We start from the raw sequence: 24,676 nt of genomic DNA on the forward strand, positions 1-24,676 counted from the left end.
TGGATTACATATGAAGTAAGAGAGAAAGAGGACATTTAAAGATGATTCTGAGGTTTTTGACCCGACAACTGGATGTTGGTAACATTTCTTCAGGTGGTGAGCAGCAAGGAGAACAATTAGGAGTTCCATCACGAACGTGTTCATGTGAACACCTCATAGATGCATCTACGCAGAGATGTTGAGTATCGTTAGATAGATGGGTCTGCGTTTCCCGGGAAAGCTCACTAGCAGAGTGTGGTGATACTCACTCAAGAGTATGATGGTACAAATGTTTATCATCATTAAAGCCAGAAGACTGGATGAGGTCCTCTAGGAGAGTGATTATAAATAGAGAAAGTAAACTTTCTGAGGAATGAGCCCTGAACACTAGCATCTAAGAGGTTGGAAAGAAGAGAAAGTTTCAGTAAACGAGACTGAGAAGTTACAGCATATCACGTAGGAGGTAAAGCAAGAGAATGCGCTATTGCAAAATCAAGGGAAGAAGGTATTTTGCTGGGAGGAGGAAATGAACCCCTGAGTCAAATGGTGCTGAGATGTTGCCTACGAGGACTGAAAGTCACCCATAGAATCTGGCAATGTGAAGGTCATTGACAGCCTTAAGAGACTGGCTTGAGAGTAGAGTTTGGGCAGACAGCTCACCTGCAGTCAACTCAAGTGAGAGTGTGTGCATTGAGCACCAGTACTTCTTGTGAGGAGGATTTCTCTAAATGGGCTGAGGGAAATGGAATGGACTTTGGAGTGCAGTACATCTGGAGTCTTTCGCTGGCAGCCTGAACTTGATTGTTGAGTTTGTAGTTTCATAAAACATGGTATTCTGATTCTTAACGTGTTCCAGTCTCAACTAATGAGTTTTCTTTTCTATGAATTTGAAGTGAGACATCAGATTTCTTTTGATTCTCATTTTCTTGGTTCTCTGTGTTCAACAAATCAGAGTTTGTTTTCAGTGCTAATATAATCGTGTGGCACACATATAGTGAACTTTAAAATATCATATTCAGTTCAAATTTTGTTTTAATTTTTACATGCAGTCATTACCTCCCAGTGGAAAGGAATATGAATTAGTGCAAAGACTGGATCTAGATGAAATGACATCATTGCGGGCTGCACTCATAAACTCCCGATTGCTTTGAGAATACATTAGAGAGTTTTGACAACTCGCAGTTGCTGGGCTATTCAGATGGCCCAGATTTCTCAGATAGCACACTGTAAACCAGATTCCTTTCAAGAGGATTTTGTTCTGCCCTCTTTTAAAAGCACATAGAAACTTCTCTCAAAATGTCTCGCTTAAAACATTTCCCACACTGACTACCATCCTTACTGTGCTGTGATTAGTATAAGCAAATTAGATCATAAAATACCAAGGGGACAGGATGACGAATGTCAAGAAGTTAGTTTTGGGGGGACCGTCTGTGGTAATTATGATGAACTCATGAATTTTAGGCAGAGAAAATAGAGAGGGTATCTTAGATTTTCCTGAAGGTGGGGACTGTCTGTCTGTTTACCACTGTGTCTCCAGGCACCCAGTAAAATAAAAACATAAACTCGTACTGGAATAACTTATGCCACGAGGTATTAGTATAATTATTGGCAGCTTAGCTATCATTGTTTTTCTCCTTAAAAATTCAAGTTGTTTTATATTAGCCTACATGTATATTTATAGGTGACCTTCAATATGTATGAAAAGTGAAAGAAACTAACCTACTTAATGCTAAATCATACTATAGGATTTCACCTTTATATTCATCGATACTATACTCTAAGTCAAAAAACACAAACATCTATAGTTTTTTTCCCTCAATATTTCATCCTTTAATTCCACCTCTTTGGGGATCAAGTGTACTTGCTCTCTCTCCCCAGCATTTTTCAGACTTAGTTTTTGCAAATTATCTATATCTGCCTTTATGAGCAGCAGATCAGAAGACTGGTCAGTTTTGCTGGAAATATAATACATTTCTCTATGACCCAGTAACCTGAATCAAGGTCCAAGGCATCACAGATATTTGTAAGAGCCTTTGAAGGTATCTTTTTAACAGGCTTAGAAAGGTCTTTGTAGGTGGGGCCAAAACCTTTTCATGACGGAAAGCTTCAGTGAGGACATCTGGCTACTTGGAAATGAACTGAAAGGCTAATTTATTAAATGTTACTTCTGGTGGAGTGGCAGGTGGTTTTATTATCTTTGGCCACTCCTGCCTCTTCCACAAGCCACAGCATTCTTTCCAGAAGCTGTATAGCATTTTACAAGGGGAGAAAAAATTCTTTCCTATCTTGGGGAACATCAAAGTAAATGAGAGAAATTGTTTTCGTTTTGATCCTATAAATCAGACGCACTGCCTGCTTATCAGCACAAAGAAGAAGAAAAAAATACACCAACTCCTTGGGGATTTGGTTTTCAGGAAGTGAGATTTTTTACCCATGGAGCCAAAGGATCATGAGCAGCACAATGAGAGTAGTGGAATTCTGCAGCATCGATGCCAGCAGCCAAATCTATGGCCCTTGCTTGGTTCTAGTGCAGTACTTGAAATCAATGCAGTAATGCTATAGTGTAAATAAATGCAAGGAAGGGAGTTTTTAAAAATCAGTTAACTTATTTTCACCAAAAATAGGTTAGTTTTGAAGAAAAATAAGATATCTTAGATATATGTATCAGAAAATGTGCAAAACTGGGAGTGAAGAAGGTCTTAGCTTTTGAGTCTTTTGAGTTTCAGGATCTGGCTAGAGCCAATTGGAAATCACGTGAGCTGTATTGGAGCTGTAGGAGCCAAGCAGAAATAGCAGAACACCGAACATGCCTGATGTATGTGGCTGAGTTGCCCCTCCTCTGGAGTTTTTGATGGAGAACAGAGTGGCTAGAAAATCTTGCTTTTTTTATAGCTAACTTACTTATAACTAAGTATTGTAATTATTATCTATTGATATAATAACAACAGTTATCAAGCATTTACCATGGGTCTGGCCTTTTAGAAATACTTTACATATGTGAGACTTCCCTGGTAGCAAAGTGGTTAAGACTCCATGCTCTCAATGCAAGGGGCCCAAGTTCCATCCCTGGTCAGGGAACTAGATCCTACATGTGTGCTGCAACTAAGAGTTTGCATGCTGCGGCTAAGGAACTGGCTGGCTGCAACTAAGGAGCCCACGAGCCATAACTAAGGAGCCTGCCGGCTGCAAGTAAGACCCAGTGCAACTAACTAACTAACTAAATAAATAAACTATTTTTAAAAAAAAAGAAATGCTTTACATATATTAGTTCATTTAATCTCTGCAGTGGTCCCGGGAGGCAATCAATCAATAAACAAACAAGTATACATGTTTATTTTATGTATATATATATATATCACATATATATACATATATGTTTCAAATATAGAAAATATGATTGGGAAACAAGTTTCTTTATAAACATTAATTATGTTAAAGTACATGGTGGGTTTTCAAGAATGGCGTACTGTATACCACATTTTCCAAATTTATTTCAAATCTTGTCATCATAGAGCTTCTCATGTAGTAAGTACATATGCTTTGAGACATGTTAATTTAGTTATTGAACTCAGGTCTAGGTCTAAGTCCAAGGGATTCTTAAATGAATGAGTGTTTTGTGGGATCTCCTGTGGTATCAGAGCTACAAAGCAGATCCTGCCACAGGCATTGGACTTGATGCGTATAACTGGGGTCTGAAGGGGTGATAATGTGAGAGCCAGCAATACTTTTTCCTACCGTTAATCAAAGGACATTTAGAGCCTTTTTTTTAAAAAAAAAGATTTATTTATTTATTGGCTGCATTGGGTCTTCTTTGCTGCATGTGGGCTTTCTCTGGTTGTGGTGAGTGGGGGCTACTCTTTGATGCAGTGCGCGGGCTTCTCATTGCAGTGGCTTCTCATTGCAGAGCACGGGCTCTAGGCACGTAGGCTTCAGTAGTTGCAGTGCGTGGGCTCAGTAGTTGTGACTTTCAGGCTCAGTAGTTATGGCACACAGGCTTAGTTGCTCTACGGCATGTGAGATCTTCCCGGACCAGGCTTTGAACCAGTGTCCCCTGCATTGGCAGGCAAATTCCTAACCGCTGCGCCACCAGGGAAGTCCCAGAGCCATTTTTTTTCATGATAATAAAGGACATGTAAGATTTCTGCACAGATGATTACTCTGCTGGGAACTCCAACCTCCTGCCACCTTCTATCTGAAGTTACTGCATTAGAGCATTGGATCTGAACTAAAATATTACCTCTTCAGGGAAGGCTTTCCTAATTCCCTGTCTAGTCCTTTGTCACAGCCCTTGATTATATGCTCCTGTAGAATGATACTCCATTTCTTTATAACATTGGTCTCACTGTGCTGTTACCCCCTCATTAGTGCAATACTGTCTCATGTCTGTCTCCCCTGCTTGTGCTTTCCTGATTATGCAGCCTCCTCTGACTTATGACAACAGAGACCATCTCTGGTTTGATTCATGCTCCTGTCTCTAGCTAGGGACACAGTGCCTAAGTGTCTGCTCAGTATTCCCTGAGTGAAAGAAGGGCCATGAGCCCTTGTGGTGTGTCCCATGTCTGTACCTACCTCTTGTGAGCAGTGTTGTATGCTGTGTGCTGTGGGGATCCAGGCAGGCTCTCATCATGAGTATTGGATTCATGATATCAGCTTTTCAGCTTCATTTGGAAAGCCAGTGTCTGTACTCATTCCTTCTTCCTCTGTGATACATCATTCAGAAAGCTTTGGTAAGAAATGTATTTTACCTCCAAACTCGTAGGAAACCTCCATTTCTGTATTTATGACCTGGGGTGTTATCCAGACAGTTCTCCTCTCTACCATACCTATCTCCAGTGTTGTTATAATCCCTGATTATTATGCATACTTAGATCTATCCCATTATTCTTTTCAATGAAAATTACCTAGAATGAAATTCTAATTTTAGTAAAAATTAAACATTTTAGAACATGAGAGTAAACAGTTAAAAGGAGATGGTTTACTTATTTAGTTTTTTTTACTGAAGATTGATTTTTTTTTTTAAACTGACTTTCATAAATTGGCAAACTGTTCATGGTGTCCTATAATTATTTGAGGGTTAGTACCTTCTTTAGGGATAACATAAATACTTTATCACAAATATGTGCTATTAAATTAGCATTTCCTAGTCATTGGTCTCTGTATGTTTAAGGTTAAAATTTAGTTTTAATATAATGGAAAATTAGACTTCCTGCATCTGAAATACAAACCAAAATTGTAGATACTAATAGAGTTAGCCTTTATCACCATCAATGAAGATGGTAGTCAGAGGTACAAATTTTCCAAATAAGAGTGCATTTTATTTTTCAATTTTATTTTAGTTAATTTCACGGAAATCTTTTCACATGCATTATTCAATATTATGTATATGTTTCTTTTTATCTAAAAAAATCAATAATTCTGTAAATATTAATTGCAGTTCCATGTAATGCAATACTCCTTCGCAGGTGGGATGTGTGAGGCTGACTGCCCCTTGTCTTAATGACCCCAGCCAGTTTTTCTGCTGCTATATGCTGTCCGTTCTGCTGTCTGACAGCCTTCAATGGGCTACCTCACTGTCACTACCCTTTCAATGACTTGTCTATCTAGTAAGAACTGGAGATTGCCAGGGAATAGCTGCTACAGAGCTCATTAAGCCATTTACCTTGGTTTATTCAAAATCCAAAATCTGTAGGCCTGAGTCTATACTTTGTGGCCAAGAAAAATGCTGAGGATTTTCTTTTCTTTTCTTTTCATATTTATTTATTTATTTGGTTGTACGAGGTCTTAGTTGTAGTGGGTGGACTCCTTGGTTGCAGCTCGCCAAATCTTTAGTTGTGGTGTGCATACTCTTAGTTGTGGCGTACATACTCTTAGTTGTGGAGTGAGAACTCTTAGTTGTACCATGCATGTGGGATCCAGTTCCCTGACCAGGGATCGAATCCAGGCCTCCTGCATTGGGAGCATGGAGTCTTAACCACTGTGCTACCAGGGAAGTCCCGCTCAGGATTTTCAATTCTAAATCACTCTCTACTAGACATTTGGCAACTCTTCCTGTATTTTCTTTCTAAGAGAAGTAGAACTGAGAGAAAAGATCAAGGAGTATGTTTTAAGAGACTGGCCTACTCATCCTTGTTCTGGTATTACCTACCATTGTCACCTTGGTAATATGTTCTGGACATCAATCTATTTTACTTATCTCTAAATAAGGAGATAAATAATCTGGAAGGTTTCTTTTCCAAAGTTAATGATTCTTAATTCTTGGTAAAACCTTTTTAGTTGCTGTCACATTCTTTATTTTATCCAGTACGTGCATCAATTATCATTAGTTCATTAATGAACAAACATGTAAGCTTATTATGCAATGTAAAAAGTCTGCAGTATGCTATAATGACAGTTTTATTCAGAGTGAGACAAAAAGTGTGAAGTACATTTTTTTCCATTTCCAAGCTGCACATCCACACACCTAATTACTGCTGTGTGAATAATTTCAGAGTGCCTACTAAGACTTCTAATAGCTATCACTGACTAGTAATCTGTCAAGGTATAATGCAGGATAATATGTTTTTACACAACAATGGTGAGGCTCTCATTAATCATTACCACCTATAATTGCTTGATATGAACATTTATTCTAAAACTTAAAAATTATATACAACAAAATAATGATTTAAAATACTTCTAGGAAGTCTATATGCAGAAGTTGTTGCATTAGAGTTAATGATGTATTAAGTCATTTCTTATTGCTTTTGTCTTTTTAATAGGTGACATTATTCAAATTAAAATAGGAGAAAAGTCTCTGCCAACAATTAAGCATCACACCGAGTCACATCTGCTGCCTTAAAGATACGCATATAATTTATTCGGCCGACTTCTTTAGCAATATCTGATACAGACCATCAGTATATTTATATGCCTAAGGAAGAGGAATTTATAGTCTAGTTCTATTCTCCAACAGCATTGCAAGTTCAGGTTTTATGCATGTTTCTACATCTTATAGTAACTGACTTTCTGATCTCATAACCAAAATCTCCCACTTCACCTTTAATCTAAACTATAATTCCAGAAGATTCCAAGCAGGTCTCTCTTTGATGAAGTATATTCTTTCTTGTCTCAGATATCTTTTTCCATTTATTTATTTATTTATTTATTTGCTGTAAAACCTATAGAGGGTAAGGCTAAGGTCCAAATTTAAAATTATGAATGACAATGATTATTTAAACCATGGGGTTTTGAATTTAATGGAAAGGAGAGAGGCTAAAAAAAGCAGATCTAAGCAGAAGAAAATCTGTGAGTCAGATTCTGAATCTGCCTGTAGGAAAGCAAAGAGTGGAATAAATTTAAGTTCTGTCTCGAATGAGAAAAGGAAGTTTTTGGTGGTAAAGTGGAGAAAGGAGGACTAACTAGAGTGACTTGTTTCTAAGTTTGGACCTTGAAGATTTCTGAAGTTGATAGACCCCTGGTGTTAGGCATCCCTTTTCAAAGGAAACATTGGGTTTGTGAAACAGAGGGTCATATGATTGCAGGTGCTCATGTGAGAAGAGGAACTGCAGAGGAAGCAAGGCAAGGATTGTGATTGTTTGCCAGGGTGATAGGCGTTTGGACAGTACGCCCGTGGCCCAGAAAAGAGCAAAGTCAAACACAGAGTAATGTCATTGGCTCTGCAGTGGACAGCAGTGCTGTTTTCCATGGCTGAGAAACGTGTAATGAATCGTCTTAAAATCAACACTGTAATTATCATTTAGTATTTATCATTTCAGAAACTGAAATTTTTCATAGACTTTTAAGAAATATTTCATGAAAATAGGTATTGCAGATTTATGTACCTGAATCACATCTTTCAGACTGAGAGATGAATGATGTGACCAAGAAGCTCTAGGAAAATAGATTGCCACTAGGAGAGAGAGTAAAGTACTACCTTTAATAGTAGTTCTTAGTTATTTTGATGAAATACTATTCATTTTCTGCCTAGTTTGGGTGAGGGTGGCATTAGGTGGAGGAGGAAAGGAGGGAGGGAAAAAGAGAAGTTTAAAAAATTTTTTCTGGTTTCTGTTTCCTAAGATTACATTCAGACACTGGTCACGTAGCTATGTGGTCATAGTGTGGAATTCTTTTCAAGTGCCTCCTTTTGAGGAATGAAATCACCAAATAAAAGAGCCTGTGCCCAAATTGAACACATTTCAGAACTATGCCTGCAAATAATATTGAGTGTTCACTTTTTCTTTTATTGTTTCATTGACGCATTATAACTAGTGTTTCTAAGCGAAAATTTCGTGTTCATGCTTTTAGTGGGTTTGAGCCATCTCATATTTTTTTTTGTCATTATAGCTATAGTGCTGTGTACATGATAATCACCCAGTGGTTATTCACTAAGTATTTGTTGTTTTTTCATTTACTTAATTATTTTTACATGCTTAAATTTTCAGTCTGTTATTTGATGATTTTTTTAAAAAGGGGATGGATTTAATTTCCTAGGCAAAGTTAATAATACAGGTTTATGACTGGCGTCTTAGTTCTCGCTCATGATACCCTTTGGAAGGATCCAGTTGACCTAAGGCTCTACTGCTTTCAGAACCATCTTTAAGTGCCTGACTTTTCCTGCTTTTTACAGCTCAATGGCAGCATCACTCAGGTGCAACTCCTCCAAGGGAGCTGAGAGACATTTTCACCCAGCATTTTAGGAATTCTCATTAAAATAGTTGCTTACAGTGTGTCCTCATTGTCCCTGTACTCCTGGAACAAAACTTAGGATTTTGGCCAAGCTAGGAAGCAGTAGCACCTTTTTAATTTCTTTGCTCATTAAGGGTGACCAGTCATGGCACTACTTGTTCTAAATAGGAGAGTCCTTGGAAAATGACTTGGGAATCAGCTTTGATGAGAAGAGTACCGTATTCAGCTGCTTGATGTGTACTTTTATTGAGCAGAAAAACTTAATTTCAGGACTTTCATCACCTTTTAGCAAAAGTAAACTGCAGTGTATTTTCATTTCCTAATCAGGAAATTTCTCTCTCTTTCTCTCTCTCTCTCTTTTTTTTTCTGCTTGACTGAGTCATGGATTAATTTGTTTCTGGTATTGCTTGTTCCTCACCCTTTGTGATTGGCCTCAACTATGGAAAAGCACCCTTTGTTCCTTAGAGTTCCCGTTGGCCAGGTCGCATTTCAGCTACTCATTAAAACATGTATTTATTCTGCTCTGGAGCACATTGTCTGGCCAGCCATGAATTTATAGTGAAATGTAACAGTAAATTGTGCTCTGTGGTCAAAAAATGCCAAATGATACACACAGCAGCACAGAGGTTTCCAGCATAGGGTAGAATTAAAGAGCTTAGGACCAGTGCCGGGATTGTTGGCCGTGTTTTCACAGTGGCCAGTTTTGTTAGAATCGAACTTGGAGAGAGCTTGAAATCACTTATCTCAGATGTTTGTGCTCACAACCACAAAGCCTCTGAGAAACACAGAACTGATCTTGTAATAACCTCCAGCTGAGTTTACAAGCCTCTGAGCCTTTCTGAAAGCCTGTTTAGTTTAATGAGGGTTTTCAGATTTCAAAGCTCATACACCTTCACATAAAAACAGATGATTATGACCAAATTAGGGAATGTTGTTCCAGGAGGGTTTTCCCCCAATATGTTCTCTTCTCAGCTGTCAGACATTGTTCTATTACACTCTTCACCTTCCAGACATCATTTTTAACTCTAATTTTTGAAAGTCTTATTGTATATAGTTTCTATTCAAGCAGACCATTACATTACATAAAAGGTTTTCTCTTAACAGGAAAAGACAAATATGCGTATGTTTTATTCTGGCCAATAAAAAAAAGGTACAATCTTAAAAAAAATTGAACCCTTAGCTTCTGCTGCCATGACAACTGTCCCAAGAGGCTAGATCTCCATGTTCACCCCTGTGCCCTGCTTCACAAGGCTCTACAACCTGTTTCTGAATGTCTTGTTAATAAAGAGAGAAAAGCCGTGTCTGTGACCCAGTAGGAAGGAATGTGGGAGAGTGGCTATACACACCTCAGTCATTTATATATTGGACAGATAACCTTCAAGAACATTTATAACACTAACTTCATTTTTTTAATTTAGCCTTTTAAAATAATAGCTTTAATGTGTGGCGTGTATTGGTATTATTCTACTTGTTCCGATTTTTCCAAATGTTTTCTGAATCACCCTCAGAAAGGAACATAATTAGGATGTGAGGCATTCAAGCCTTACTTGAATACCAAATCTTTGGTTACATCATAACCATGAATTTACAGAGAGACATGACGCAGAGTGTGATGTCCACATGTCAGCAATACAGGACCACAAGGGAATGGTATATATAGATGTCCAAGAGGCCAGGTTGTGCTGAAATTTTGATGAGCTAGCAGAATCCTTGTCTCCTAAGCCCCTCTTCAGTATTCCCACCTATCTTCCACCACACAAGCACATTGACAAGGCATTTGTTAGAAGATGTGGTAAAGTTTAATTCTTCTTTGGGGAAACAATTGCTGTTTCATCTCTTCCTTTCCAGCTGTTATTTTCTATTCATCCCAACTCAAGTACTGAATCCCTTGAATTTTCTCTGCTCTCTTGAGTCAGAATCAGCTACCATGGTTTTTGAAAGAATATGTTAAAAGGAACTGTGCATTAATTAAAATATTATATTTTGAAGAACATTTGTATTCCAATCAGGGACAATCCTTTAACAAAGCTTAACTCAGGACAGGTCAAACTATGTTTTGAGGGTTATAAAAGAGTTGTTAAATTTTTTATTCTTATTTCATTAAATATACTTTGCATATTTATTTCAATGTAATATTAAAAATGTACTCTTACTATGGACACTTTATTTTTCTTTAATTTACTTTTCTTGCAAATGTAAAGTAAATTATATTTGCATAGAATTAAGTATCAAAAGGTTGCATAGAAAAGATCGGTATTCTGTATTCAAAAAGCACATGAGACTTTGGCTTTCATTCACAAGGAATATCTGGTATGGGACATGCTGACCTGCCCCAAACAAATAGAAAATAATACAAAATACATAAAATGCCTGTCATAGACATTGGCCAACAGGCAATGCAGGGTGAGCCCTGAGAAAAGGAAACAAACAAGGTAGGTACTACAGTCATCTGAGGTTTCTGCCTGGAGCCACGATCCAGAGTGTAGTATAGGGAGAGAGAACCAAAGAAGAGCCTAGTTGTGTGGCTGCATGGAGAAGAAAGGTAATAGAGCTCAAGGTGACCAAGTCAGCAGAATTTTTAGGGGATGAATACTAGAAAGATAGGACCTATACAAAGGAAGAGCTCCAGAGATCTGCTTAAGGGTCCGACTGAATATTAGACTGGATACAAGTCCATAGGGTGAAAATCTAAGACAGAAGAAAGAGGAGTTGTTGGGAAGCTGTGAAATGAAAACTTTCCAGAGCCCATATAGAGCTGAGAGATGGTCAAGTTCCTACCAGACAAATAGGAGAGATTTCACTGAACATTTGAGGTGTTCTGTAGAGATACAGAGTCATGCATTAGTAGTAGGACTAAATTATCCTTAGAACAAATACTATTCTAGAGCTGCCATAACAAAATTTAAAAGTAAGCCTTGAAAAGATAAAATCAGTCTACAAGTACCTTAATGTTTTGCCAAAACAAATATCAACATTCTTTAAAGGAAGACAATAAAGTACAACTGCTCACATTAATTCATACAGTCTGGCATCTAATTTAAAAAGTACACATATAAAAAATCAGGAAAATGTGACCCATGACCAGGATTAAAAGAGTTTAATGGAAACATATCAGAAATAGTAAAGGTGATGCACTTAGCAGAAAAAAACTTTCATGATTACATGAAAATATGATGTGAAAGACTTGTACACTGAAAACTTAAAGATCTCTGAAAGAAATTGAAGCAAAGAAAAATAAATAGAAAAGCATTGCATGATCATGTATTGGGAGAATTAATATTGTTAAAATGTCCATACTACCCTAAGCAACTTACAGATTCAATGCAATCCCTATCAAAATCCCAAGGCATTTTTTACAGAAGTAGACAAAACAATCCTAAAATTCATATGGAATCATAAAAGACCCCCGATAGCCCAAGCAATTATGAGTAAGAAAAAGAAAGCTGGAGGCATGACACTTCCTGATTTCAAAATATATTATAGTAATCAAAACAGTATGGCATAAAATCAGATATAAAGACCAATGGCCAGACTAATCAAGCAAAAAAGAGAAAGGATCCAAATTACAAATATAAAAAAATAACAGAGAGGCATCATTACAGACTCTACAGATGTTAAAGGGTGACAAAAGAATAATATGAAAAAACCTTTTTGCCCATAAATTCAGCAACTTGAATGAAATGAATTGGTTCCTTGAAAGAATCAAACTGCCAAAGCTCACTTAGAGGAAATTAAAATCTAAGTAGTAATATATCTGTTAAGAAAACTGAATATCTAGTTTTAATCCTTCCAAAAAAAAAATCTAGGGTCAGATGGCTTTACTGGAGGATTCTACCAAATATTTAAGGAATAATTTATACCAGTTTTATACAAATCTTCCAGAATATGCAAAAAAAAAAAAAAAAAAAAAAAGAACCTCAATCCATATTTCTTACTTTATTAAAAAATTACCTCAGAGTGGGTCATAGACCCAAATGTAAAACTCCAAACAGTAAAATTTGTAGCATAATACATAAGAGAAAATCTGTTACCTTAGGTTATACAAATATTTATTAAATATTTTTTAAAAGGTCTTTATTGGAATATAATTGCTTTACACTCTTGTGCCAATTTTTGAGGTACATACACCAAAGTGAATCAGCTGTATTTACACATATATCCCCTCCATCCTGTTTATCCCTCCCACCCTTCCTATCCTGGCCCTCTAAATCATCATCCATCATCGAGTTTATCTCCCTATGTTATGCAGGAACTTCCCCTGAGCTATCTGTTTTACAGTTGGTAGTGTATATATGTCAATGCTACTCTGTCACTTTGTCCTGTTTATTAAATATTAAACCAAAACCATGACCCATGAAGAGATTTTGATAAATTAGTTTTCATAGAAATTAAACACTTAAGAAGACAATGTTAAGGGAATGAAAAGATAAGCCACAGACCGAAAGAAAATATCTGTGAAACATATATTTGAGGAACAGCTTTTATCTAGAATATATAAAGAGCTATGAGAACTCAACAATAAGAAAACAACTCAGTTTTTAAAGTGGGCAAATGAAATGAGCAGGTGTGTGTATGTTAAGCACAAGAAATGATGCTCAGTATCATTAGTCACTAGGGAAAAGTAAATGAAGACTATGAGATACCATTATACACCTATTAGAATGTCTAAAATTTAACAACCCAACATTGCCAAATGCTGTCAAATATGCAGGGCAGCTGGAACTCTCATACATTGCTGGTGAGAATGCAAAATTGTATAGCTACTTTAAAAATAGTTTGGCAGTTTCTTATAAAGTCATCCAAATACTTCCATATACCCTGGAAAAATAAAAATTTATGTTCAGGCAAAAATCTCTAAGTGAACATTTATAGCAGCTTTATTTGTAGTAGTCAAAAACAGAACTAACTTAAATGCCCCTCCACTGACTGTGGAATAGATACTTACACTGTGGTGCATCTGTACAACACAATGGAAAAATCCTAGGCAGTGAAAAGAAGTAGATTAATGATACATGTAACAGCATGGACAAATCTCAACTTCATTGCAGTAAGTAAAGTCAGATTCAAAATTATGTACATACTGTATGATACCATTTATATGGCATTCTTGAAAAGACCAAAATATAGGAACTGAAACTGTTCTATATCTTGGCTGTGATGTGTATACTGCATATATGGCATGTGGTTGTGGTATACATTTTTCAAAACTTTCAGAACTGCACACTTAAAGGGGCAAATTTTATTGTATGTTAATTGCACTTTAATCACCCATTTATAATAGCATAAAAATATAAAAGCTTAGAGATAAATTTAGCAAATATATCTAAGACATGTACGCTGCAAACTACAAAATATTTTTTATAGAAATTTAAAAGAAACTAATAAATAGGGTGATATACCACCTTGTTCATAACAAAATAGAAGTCTCCATATTGTTAAAATATAGTTCTACCCAGTTTGATCTGTTTCAATGTAATATCATTGAAAAATCACAGCAGATTTATTTTGTAGAAATTGACAAAGTGATTCTAAAATGTGTATAGGAATTCAGAAGACCTATAATATCCAAAGCAATCTAGAAAAGGAAAAAGATGGAGAGCTTACACTAACTGAATTCAGGCTTAGTATAAAGCTCCAATAATAAGTATAGTGTGTTATTAACATAAAAATATAGTTATATAATCAAACATACACTTATATGTTTGATTATATAGAAATTCTTTTCCTAGATATTTACTCATAAGAAGTGAAAAAAAAATACCCATTGAAACACTTGTATAAGTGTTCATATCTTTATTATTTATAATAGCCACAAACTGGGGAAAAATACAAATGTCCATCTGTGGGTGTACAGATAAGCAATTATGCTAGATCCATGTAATGAAATGCTAATAACTAATAATAAAAAAAGGTGAATCTCAAATACAGTAAGTGTAAATGAGTCTCAAAAACATTATAATGAGAAGCCAGCTAAAAGAAGAGTATATAGTACATTTTGTATGATTTCATTTGTATGAAATTCTGTGGCTGGCAAACTAATCATTGGTGACAAAGTAAAACTGTGTCAAGATTGTGGGTAGCATCAACTACTGGGGGTACAGTAAAAGTTGGGGGTTGATGAAAATGTTTCATGGCTTGGTTGTGATTTTGCTTTCATGGGTGTTGATGCAGTAGTCAAAACTCATAGACTTATACACTTCTATCCATTTTATTTAGTGTAAATTACACGTCAGCTGAAGTTGATTTTTAAAATAGTACATGATCTATTCTTTGCTTTGATTTAGAAAATGGTGTTTTAGTTTTTTTTTTCTTTCCTTGCACTCTAATAATAATATTGGGGAAATTACAGGAAAAAGGAACTATTATTTTTATTTTAGTTAGCACAGTGGAAGCAGTGATATCATTTTAGCTCCTGTGTTTATTTTTTTAAGGAAGCCAACTTTACTAAGTGATATGCAGAAGCAGTTTTTTTTTTAAGTTTTATTGAGATATAATTGACATAAAATAAACAGCATATATTTAAAGTGTGCAATTTGATATTTTTTCTTAATAGTCATCTATTTTATACGTATTAACGTAAAAGTAGTTTTAAGCCTGGTGGTCAACCCCATTTTAAGAGCAAGAGAATGTTCTGTATAAACTTATTTTTACTTCACACAAAATGTCTTACATGATTGTAGCCCCTAATTTTATTAGTAGGAAAAAATAAGGAAGAATGCATGATATATTTTATTTACCTTCAGAAAGTATCATGTTCTGGACATGTCTTCATGGCAGTCGCTCCTTGAAATCAGCCTTCATTGACGTTTGTGCCAGACACATCACAAGTTTCAGGAACCAGACAATTTTCTCTCCTTGACTTATGACCTCTTTCCACACGACAAACATCAATTTATAAAAGAAATAACAATTGCTCATTATGTGAAAATATCACTTACAAGAACAGAAGGCCCTTTTCCCATACCATATTAGCCTAGGTTGTTTGTTTTAATAAAAATATCTAATGCTAATACAGATGGATCTTTGCTTACACTGTTCATGAGATTGTGGTTTGTAATAAGTTTGAAATTGGCTTTATGATTCTTAAGGATGTTCCTACCCTTTGATCAGATAATTCTACTTTTAAAATGGAATTCATCAACCAGGACGATGGTTTGAATGAAGAGCCCTTTCTTGCATTAGAAGGAAGAGAGGAAATGCAAGGAATAATATTAGTTGTTAATATTCTACTAGTAGTTGTTAATATCAGAATTTTTATAGGTTTGCTCGTTATAAAATATCATTCATTTATCTTTCATTATATGCCTGCTCTTGGGAGATAGTCTTGAGTAATAAACTCTTGGATTTATCCCTGTGAGGAGAATATAAACTGTGTATACTTAAAACAAATTGACTTCTAACTATTGTATTTATCTATTTAACCTAGATTGCATGAAAACTAAATGCAATGTATGGGCAGCAACAAAAGGGAGAGTTGTGTTGTCTCCTCTGGTGCTTTCCTGAATCGAAGAATTTACATAACACCTCTGCCCACGCACAGAACATGTTTAAATTTATTGAGTCATCTCTTATTTTTGAAGATGCCAAAATGAAGTGACCTTTTTTTCCTTTTTTTAATTTTTTTTGGCAAACAAATTGCAACAATACTGATGATGGAATTGTTACAGACTAACTCCCATTTTAATGTTATTGAGTTGCTATAAATCGTGTGAAAATGCACAGTTCTTACCGCTTACTGTATTTCTTAACTGCCTTACTGCCAGGGATTTCTTTGAATCTTATCTCAGACTCTCCTGTGTTCTTGATCTCTAATTAGAAGATCATTTTGTCCTTATTGCCGTTGTGATATGTGATTTTTTTCCTCCTGCCTTGGAGTCATGTCAGTATCATTTTGGCCATTCATTTTGATTTTTTTAACATTCTAGATATTTTGAACGTTTCTAATTAGCTTGTGTTGGTCCCCTGACGTTTATTTATTTGGTTTTGGTTTTCAGTTTAAGAAGATTCTGACATTTAACCTGTTGCGGTATTTGTATTTACAGTTCCCTGAATGTGGTTTCTATGGAATGTATGATAAGATCCTGCTTTTTCGCCATGACCCTACCTCTGAAAACATCCTTCAACTGGTGAAAACGGCTAGCGAGATCCAGGAAGGCGATCTCATTGAAGTTGTCTTGTCAGGTAGTATACTTCTTTCCTCTATCCACAGATAAATCATTGTATCTGGAGAATTCTTGGCCATCGGTTTTTAAGGCAGCATAGAAAACGTACATCAGACTCGGCCCCAAGAGGGAATTTTAGGGCTCTGTGTATATGAACTTTCAAAATTACTTTGAAAAAAGCAAAAGATTTCCCTTGAATTGGCTGTTTCTCCACCCAGTCCTGTCCCAATCATTCTCCCAACTTCACGCTCTCCGCAGGCCCCCAACAACACACATGAATACTTTCATTCATTACCTTAAATCATTCAAAATAGCAGTAAAAGCAAACAAATACAAACTCACCAACAGTGAAGCTAAGACAGATGTCAGGGCCCCAAACGAACTGAGTGTCTGGAAGTCAAGCACTAGGAAACCATTGCTTCAGTCGAGTCAGAAATCCAGTAGCTACTAGCCAAGAGCAAGTTGGGAACCAGAGCTCAGGAGTTACAGCAGGTCAGGCCATGCCCTGTGACTTTACCTAACTCACTCCCTGAGAAGTGGCTGTGCTTCCCTCTGCCCAGATTTATGTTTCATGTTTAGGATTTAGAAGTTAGTGACGGGACTGTGCCTGTCAATTCAGAAAATAATTTAACTTTTAACAAAATGCCAGAGAACTCCTGTAGCAGGGGTCCTAACAGCAGGGATCAGTGCAATATTCTAAAGAGCTCCAGATTTTTATTGTTTATTTCTGTTAAAATGGAGTCATTATTGAAAAATGCAGGTTGCATCGCTCCTTTCTCCCTTCTGGCCTTCTTTGCTTGCTATCTCTGTGACTAAAGGAAATCCATTCGCCTTAAAAATGATTCTAGGCTTCATTTCCTCAAGTTCCAGAGCCCAGAACTTGGATGCACTGATTATAATTCTCTTCGCCTTTGCTCTGATTCAGTCCAATTTACATTGTCTGTACTGATCTGCTATCGTTGTGAGAGGTCCTGGGATTGCCATATTTTCACTGGGTAGATAGATCCTATAAAACAACGTGTTTTGCTAGATGAAAGTAATAATTCTCTTGTTGTTTATAGGTTTGCCAGTTGCTAAACAAACCGGAAAAGGAAAAGTTTTCATGTTTTAAATTTGGGGGGGTGAGGGGTGGAATCCCTTGCTATAGGTTCTCCATTTTACTTACCTTTGGCTCTTTTGACGTTGGCTCACCGTGCCTGGTCTCAAAACACTAGTGCCTAGACATGTTGTTCTCTAAGTTTCATGTTTCTGAACACTAGGGGCTGCCTGAATTAATAAATTATTCAGGGGCATCATGCAGCAGATCTGTTCTCACCATAATTCACGTTAGACTCATAGCTGGCCGGCTTTGCAAAGGATGTGCTTTATGAGTCTTTTCCCTTTGGCCATGTCCAGAAATATATGAAGATTTCTGAAATTGCATTTCTAAATTATTTATTTTTCTTTCCACTTTACTTTTGTTATCAAGCTCTTCAGAGTAGTACCAGACGGAGCGAATACAAGCTGTGTGTGGGTGTTCTCATGGGGACAGGTGCTGCCGCCTTGCATGTTATCCCCACGGCGTCCGTGAGCCAGACCCGCTCTGCCCCATGTTGACCTGATGTGGTGCTCCGGAGGGCCCCTGGGCACAGGGAACAGCATTCTTCTTTTCCTTTCCATCCCTGCAAGTCCAGAACCTCACTGTGCCTACCCTCCACTTCTTTTGCCATCCACCCTTTATGTTCTGTGTCCCGCCTCTCCTGTCTCCCTGACCACAGTGCTGAGGGGGCATTTAAAGGCAGCCCTTTTCCTCACCTGCTGTTGCAGCACCTGGCTCAGGAAAGCCTCTCCTACCCAGTCAGCAGCAAGCTGGTTGGTATTTAAAAGGAGCCATTTTATAACAGCCCGATTCCAATTTCGAACCTTGAACTTCTGAACCCTTTTCCTATTCCATGTAGTTCCACTTCCCCAGTGCATTTAACCCTTAAATTATTCATATATTCATATATACACACACACACGCACATACATATTTATATATGCACACGCATTCAATTATGTTAAATCTCCAGCATTTACTTATAAACGTCTTTGGTAAATGTATTCTCCTACCTCGTCTCCCACTCTGAAGTTCAGCATTGTGATTTTCTCAATACATGTTAAAAATAGTTTTCCCTTAAACCCTCCCAGCCCTGCATATTTCAGTCTTGTTTCCCCCCACACCTCTTCCCTTTGCTGGTTGTTGCCAGTCCCCTGCAGTGTAGCCTCAGACCTGACCTCGCCAATGAGGTGTGGCCCCCACTCTGAGATCTCCGCTTGGCGGCACCCCTCCTCCACCTTGTCGGTCCCCACCAAATGCACAATCCCTGTCTCTTTCACTGCAGTTTTCAATCACTCACTCCCTACCATTGTTAGACTAAATTTTTCCTTTTATTCTTCTTTCCCCATTGCGCATGGCCCATTATATTCATGTCTTACACATCACTTTGGTGCAGTCTCGACTGCTTGGTATTCTCTTATACCCTAGCAGCGCCTGCTGTACCTTTCTGTAATCTGAATTACTTTAACCTCCTTTTTTTTTTTTACCATTCTTGTTCCTGAGCGACACGTGACTGCCAGACACACAGTCTCTTGCCAGCATGGCTCAAGGCAGATCTTTCACCTGGCTTTACTGTTGTTTCGTCATCTGCACGTCTCTCCCATCCTTTTGTTGCCATAGACATGAGGTTCTCAGCAAACATATATGGGTTGCTTGATTGACTACTGGCTATCACATTGGAAGTTATCACATATACAAAATTTTGTAAAAATGCTGATTTGTTGTAAAAATATTATTTCTAGATATATCTTCAGAAGTAAACTGAAGTTCACGTCTCCTTTCTATGCATTTACCCAGCCCTGACAAGAAATTGGGGCCTGTGATGTGGGCAGGATTGTATTGCATTATAATTTGAGGCAAGACAAAATGATAGCTACTGAGACACTTCAGACAATGGTGCAAGGGAGCTCATAAACATACTCATTCCTGAACCAGTCCCTGAAGAGAATAGATGCTATGATTGGCCAGAGAAATATGCTATTTCCTAGAGGTGTGGTTAAGCATCAGCTTCTTTCAAAAGGCAGTGGGTAAGAAGGGTAGAGGAGCAAAACACTGGACATCCCCACTGTGGCCTTTTGACCGGTTCCAGAACATAAACATGCTGTGGAAATTTTCTCTTTCCTGGAGACTATAATTTTACTGTTAAAATTCATTTATCCATATTTTCTGTTTTTCCTCATGAAAAATTAAATTTCACTTTGTAGTTTGACATAAACATAATCTGATTCTTTTCATGTTAAACCAACATTCCACCAACAGGAACATTTTCTGACATAGTACAGTAATAAAATGTGAGAAAATATGGAAAAAATTAATTTTAAGGAAGGTTAAACATGCTTGTCCCCTCAGACAACATCAAGAATTTTCTCTTGCTTATGTCATTTTCTGCTGAGACTTTTCATCATCTGTTAGTACTAGCTAGATTGCTCCTGGCTAATTCGCTGGCTACCCCTGCCCCCAACCTTTTTTTTTTTTTTTTTAGGAAAACATGGCTTGGTTGAGCTAGTGCTTTTAGACCCAATAAGCTAGGAACAGATTGCTCATGGGTGGATGGGCTGGGCTATGGAGAAAAAAAAAACAAAACACTCCTTGGAAGTTCCCCACCATATACACTCCCATGGCTGGCAAACTTTCTTTGTCTGTTGACCAAAGGATTAGCATTTTTACTATTGTTATGAAGTAGGAAAACACTGCAAACGGAATTTTTTTTATTAAAGCCAAAGTCAAGTTCAAGTGTATGGTAGTGACCTGTAAAGTAAAGTTCATGGAACTTAGCTGAAGTCTTTGTCATGATGGGTTTCTGTTGATGGAGCATGGTAATTCAGCCATAACAAAGCATATTAATAACAGGACTGCCTTCATATGACTCAACTCTTTTTGCTTTGTTTTGTTTGGATTTGATTTCTAATAATTGTGTGTACGTATCTATCTTGCAGGTGACTAAATAGACAAGGACTACAAGAATTTCTCAAATAACATCAGTTTTAAAGTCTTAAAGCTAATAAATGTTAAATCTTTCCTTCTTTTGTTAATAGTAAAAATTCTTATTTTTTGCTGGGAAATTTTCATTATCTTTTAGAGTAGATTATCCTGTATTATTTATAACTTTTGCAAAATGCTGTTTCCACGTGTGGTTATTTGTTCTCCACTGTCTAGAGATGGGAGCCTCCTTAGAAAGCTAGTGCTATAGCCCATGCAGAAGGGTATGGACCTATTCTCAGGCAGTGACAGAAGAGCTGGAAATGAGGTAGAGAGATTGAGAGATTTTAGAGATAACATTAAAGAGATATAATAACCATTTGGATATAGTTGATGAAGGAGATGAAAAAATGAAGGCGACTCCAAAGAGAGCTACAGTTACCTAAGCGTGATCTCATTTCCTTTCCCTCATCCCAAGTCTTGCCCTCATACATTGTTCAACGTGTTTGCCACATGGTTTGGGTACTGCCCCGAGGGGCTGAAGAACTGATTTCACGGACATATAGTAGCATTGATTTCCCTCGTGATTTTGTACAAGTTGCATAACCTTTGGGATTCAGGGGTTTTGTTTGTTTTTTAATCTAAAAAGGAGTCATACTGGATGAAAGTATCATACCGTGATAATAATACGTGGATTGCATGTTTTCTTCAGTCTGCAGGTGAAGTGGTATGTGTAAGGATTGAGTGCAGTTGCCAGGGCCGGATCATCTGGGTTCATATCCTTTCTCTCTGCCTCACCACTTACATCTTTGCTAAGACATTAAATCATTCTGTGATCCAGTTTCCTCATCTGTAAAATGGGGACAACAATAGTACCTACATTGTATGGTTATTACGAAAATTAAAATAAATTAGTGCATAGAGAGCACTAAAGAGAATTTCTGTGCATAGCAGCTGTGCAATAGATGTTAGCTGTTTTGATTGCTTTCCTCACACTCTAAGCGGCCTTTCCCCATGATGTTCATGGTTATTAAACATACCACAAAAAGGAATCCTAGTCTTTGATAACTTTGAGAAATGTTGTGTTAAGCAATGTTGAATTATTTACTGCAAGACTCTTCAGAGCTTTGGTGCATGCTAATAGGAAACATAATTCTCCAAGATCACTTCCCAAATTCACTGTATCACAAAAGACTTTTTTTCCTCCTCTATCTGGTGAATCTTGGGTTCAGCAGTTCACACTGGAAATGCTTCTCTGGGTCAAGCCCATGGACCGGTGATGTAAGAGGGTATATCCATTCTCTCTATACAGGCCACTTCTCTCTCACAGAGGGGAATGTTTGAACCATAGAAAAGCAGGAGTTAAGAAGCAATAAATCTGTGTTTACATAGTAGCATAGACTTTTGAAGCAGTTTACATAAGTAATGTGGTTTCCTTTGCAGTGACTCTGTGAGGTAGTGAAATCAGATATCTTAAAAGCGATGGAATATAAATTTTAACTTGCCCACATCCTGCAGTGAATAGGGGTAGTACCAGCTTGAGTCTAAGACTGAACTCTTCACAAGTTAGCCCTTTGAACTTGGACCAGTAAACAGGAATTCTTGAGAAGCTGTTCAAAGAATTCCCGCTATAGTAAGACAGTTTATATTTCAGGGAAACGTTGGTGGTATTTGTAACAACAGAACCATCAGCGAAGCAGCTACAAGTTCCAGTGACGTGATTGTTATCACAGGACCGTGATTTCCCTCTTCCCCATAGAAATAGGTATTTAATAAATATACAAATTATCATCAGGTTAAGACAACTCTGGAGGCGCTTCTCTGTAGAGTTATGATACAAAATATGAAACAATGAAGTAACCGTGCCCTTGTTTAAATAGGATCCCATCATATAATTTCACAGGTCTAATCAAAATTGAAATAGTGTCCTAGGGTCACTGTATTTAAGGGATCCTTATGACCGTGTTTTTCTGTTAGTAAGATGCATTGTCTAAACCATAAGCCAGAAAAAATATATGGAAACAAAATTCTAGCTAGTCCTCCCTTCTTTTACAGAAAGTGTAAATTATTGATTTATAGGGTGCTGTGCCAGGTATAAATCCATTTCTCTCAGATATGGTACATTGCATAGCAGTGTTTTTCCCCCTCTGAAATATGGATAGGAGGGAAAAACCTTGAGAGTCATGTATTAGATCACTGCATTATTGTTTCTTCAGTGGTACATCATATAGACATAAGAGTGTTTACTTTTAAGAAGACAGAATCCCAGCCCTAATACTGCTTGGGTAATTAGGTTGTAAAAGTCCTGGCCTTTACTACTCAATTTATATTTCTTTGTAGTTGTTCTTGGACATCTAAATCTGCCAGGTGGAGTGGTCCCTATTCCTGTCCATCTTTAGTTGCAATTTTCTGTGCAGGTGGTTTTGTAACAATAGAAAACTTAAATGTAAGATTACAGGTCATTACTCTTTTCTTCTAAGTATGGTTTATGTTAACTGTGTCTTCAGCATTTCCATTAATTAGTAATATTTATTCTCTTTTCATTCTTATCTTTCAGATAAACCTGGTTTTGGTCTATTATGCCACCCTAAACAATTTTCATTAAAAAGTGAGTGCAAAGAGCAGACTGTTGGAATGTTTCCGTAGATTTCCCATCTTTTTCTACTTGTGACCTCCATGGGAAGATGGGGCCTTACAGCACTCCTCCCTTACTTTGATAGTGTACTCTATTATTTCTCCATTTGTGGAGTGGATTCTCCAAGGAGATATAGTACAATAGTACATTGCTTCTCTGTCTTTTTTTTCACTTAACTATCTTTAAGTGTCAAGGCAAAGTGAAGACATTCTCCCCAGGTCACATGGGGCATAAGACAAACCCTAAGGGAAAAAAGTTCCTTGAAGAATCTTTTCATTTCAAAATTTTATACACATGTTGCATTCTGCTACATTGTATTTCTCATTTTTTTTTTATTGAAGTATAGTAGATTTGCAATGTTATATTAGTTTCAGGTGTACAGCAGTTATTCAGTTGTACATACATATATATCTATTTTTTTTCAGATTCTTTTCCCTTATAGGTTATTACAAAACATTGAGTATCGTTCCCTGTGCTATATAGTAGGTCCTTGTCAAGTTATCTATTTTATATATAGTAATGTGTATATGTTAATCCCAAACTCCAGGATTAATATAATTTTGAATAAATATTTCTTCCCCATGTTGTTCTTTAAGAAATAATGATAACATTAGTGATAGTGACGTAAGGACATTCAGCATTTATGATGTGTTCGGCACTGCTCTAAGTGCTTTTCATAGATTCGTTCAGAAATATGCATATTTCTTTTGTGGCATATATCCACATAACTTCAATTTGGTAAACAGTGGACTTCTAATCCAAGTCTTCAGTTTAAGCCCCAGATCTGCCATTTATTTCTTGTATTGTGTTTGGCAGGTCTCTCATTCTCCTGAGGCTTTACCTCTCACCTGTCAAATAGCAATAACAGTATCTCCAATATAGGGTTGGGTTACAGATTTCATGAGAATAAATAGAAAGTATTTCACAAGATGCCCGGCAAATGTGAAGTTCTCAACCTTCATGCCCTTCCTTCACCCCACTGGACTACACAATGCTTGAAACAGAAACCGTTTGTTTTGATATTGAATCCTCAGGACCTAACACATAACATGCAATCAGTGTCCGTTCGGTGAATGAATGAGTACTTACATTAACAAAATGAGCAAACCAACAAACAAATGAGTGGTTAAACAGGCGCTCTGCATACAACATGCACAATCGCTGTTGTTCTGTAGGAATGGAATTTCAGTGCTGCTGTTGACTCTCCTTGGCCTGAGCGGTTAGTAGTATTAGTATTAT

General features: G+C 37.0%; 1 protein-coding gene across 1 annotated transcript in view; it reads left to right on the forward strand.

Annotated features, from left to right (window-relative positions):
* The window catches only part of PRKD1 (protein kinase D1), a 313,425-nt gene that overhangs the window by 150,260 nt on the left and 138,489 nt on the right, over positions 1-24,676 (forward strand). The window contains exon 2 of the mRNA XM_057722272.1: positions 16,686-16,824. Within this exon, the coding sequence (XP_057578255.1) occupies positions 16,686-16,824 (139 nt within the window). The remainder of the gene's footprint in view (positions 1-16,685; positions 16,825-24,676) is intronic.

Source organism: Hippopotamus amphibius, chromosome 2 (assembly GCF_030028045.1).
Source record: "Hippopotamus amphibius kiboko isolate mHipAmp2 chromosome 2, mHipAmp2.hap2, whole genome shotgun sequence".
Lineage (NCBI taxonomy): Eukaryota > Metazoa > Chordata > Mammalia > Artiodactyla > Hippopotamidae > Hippopotamus > Hippopotamus amphibius.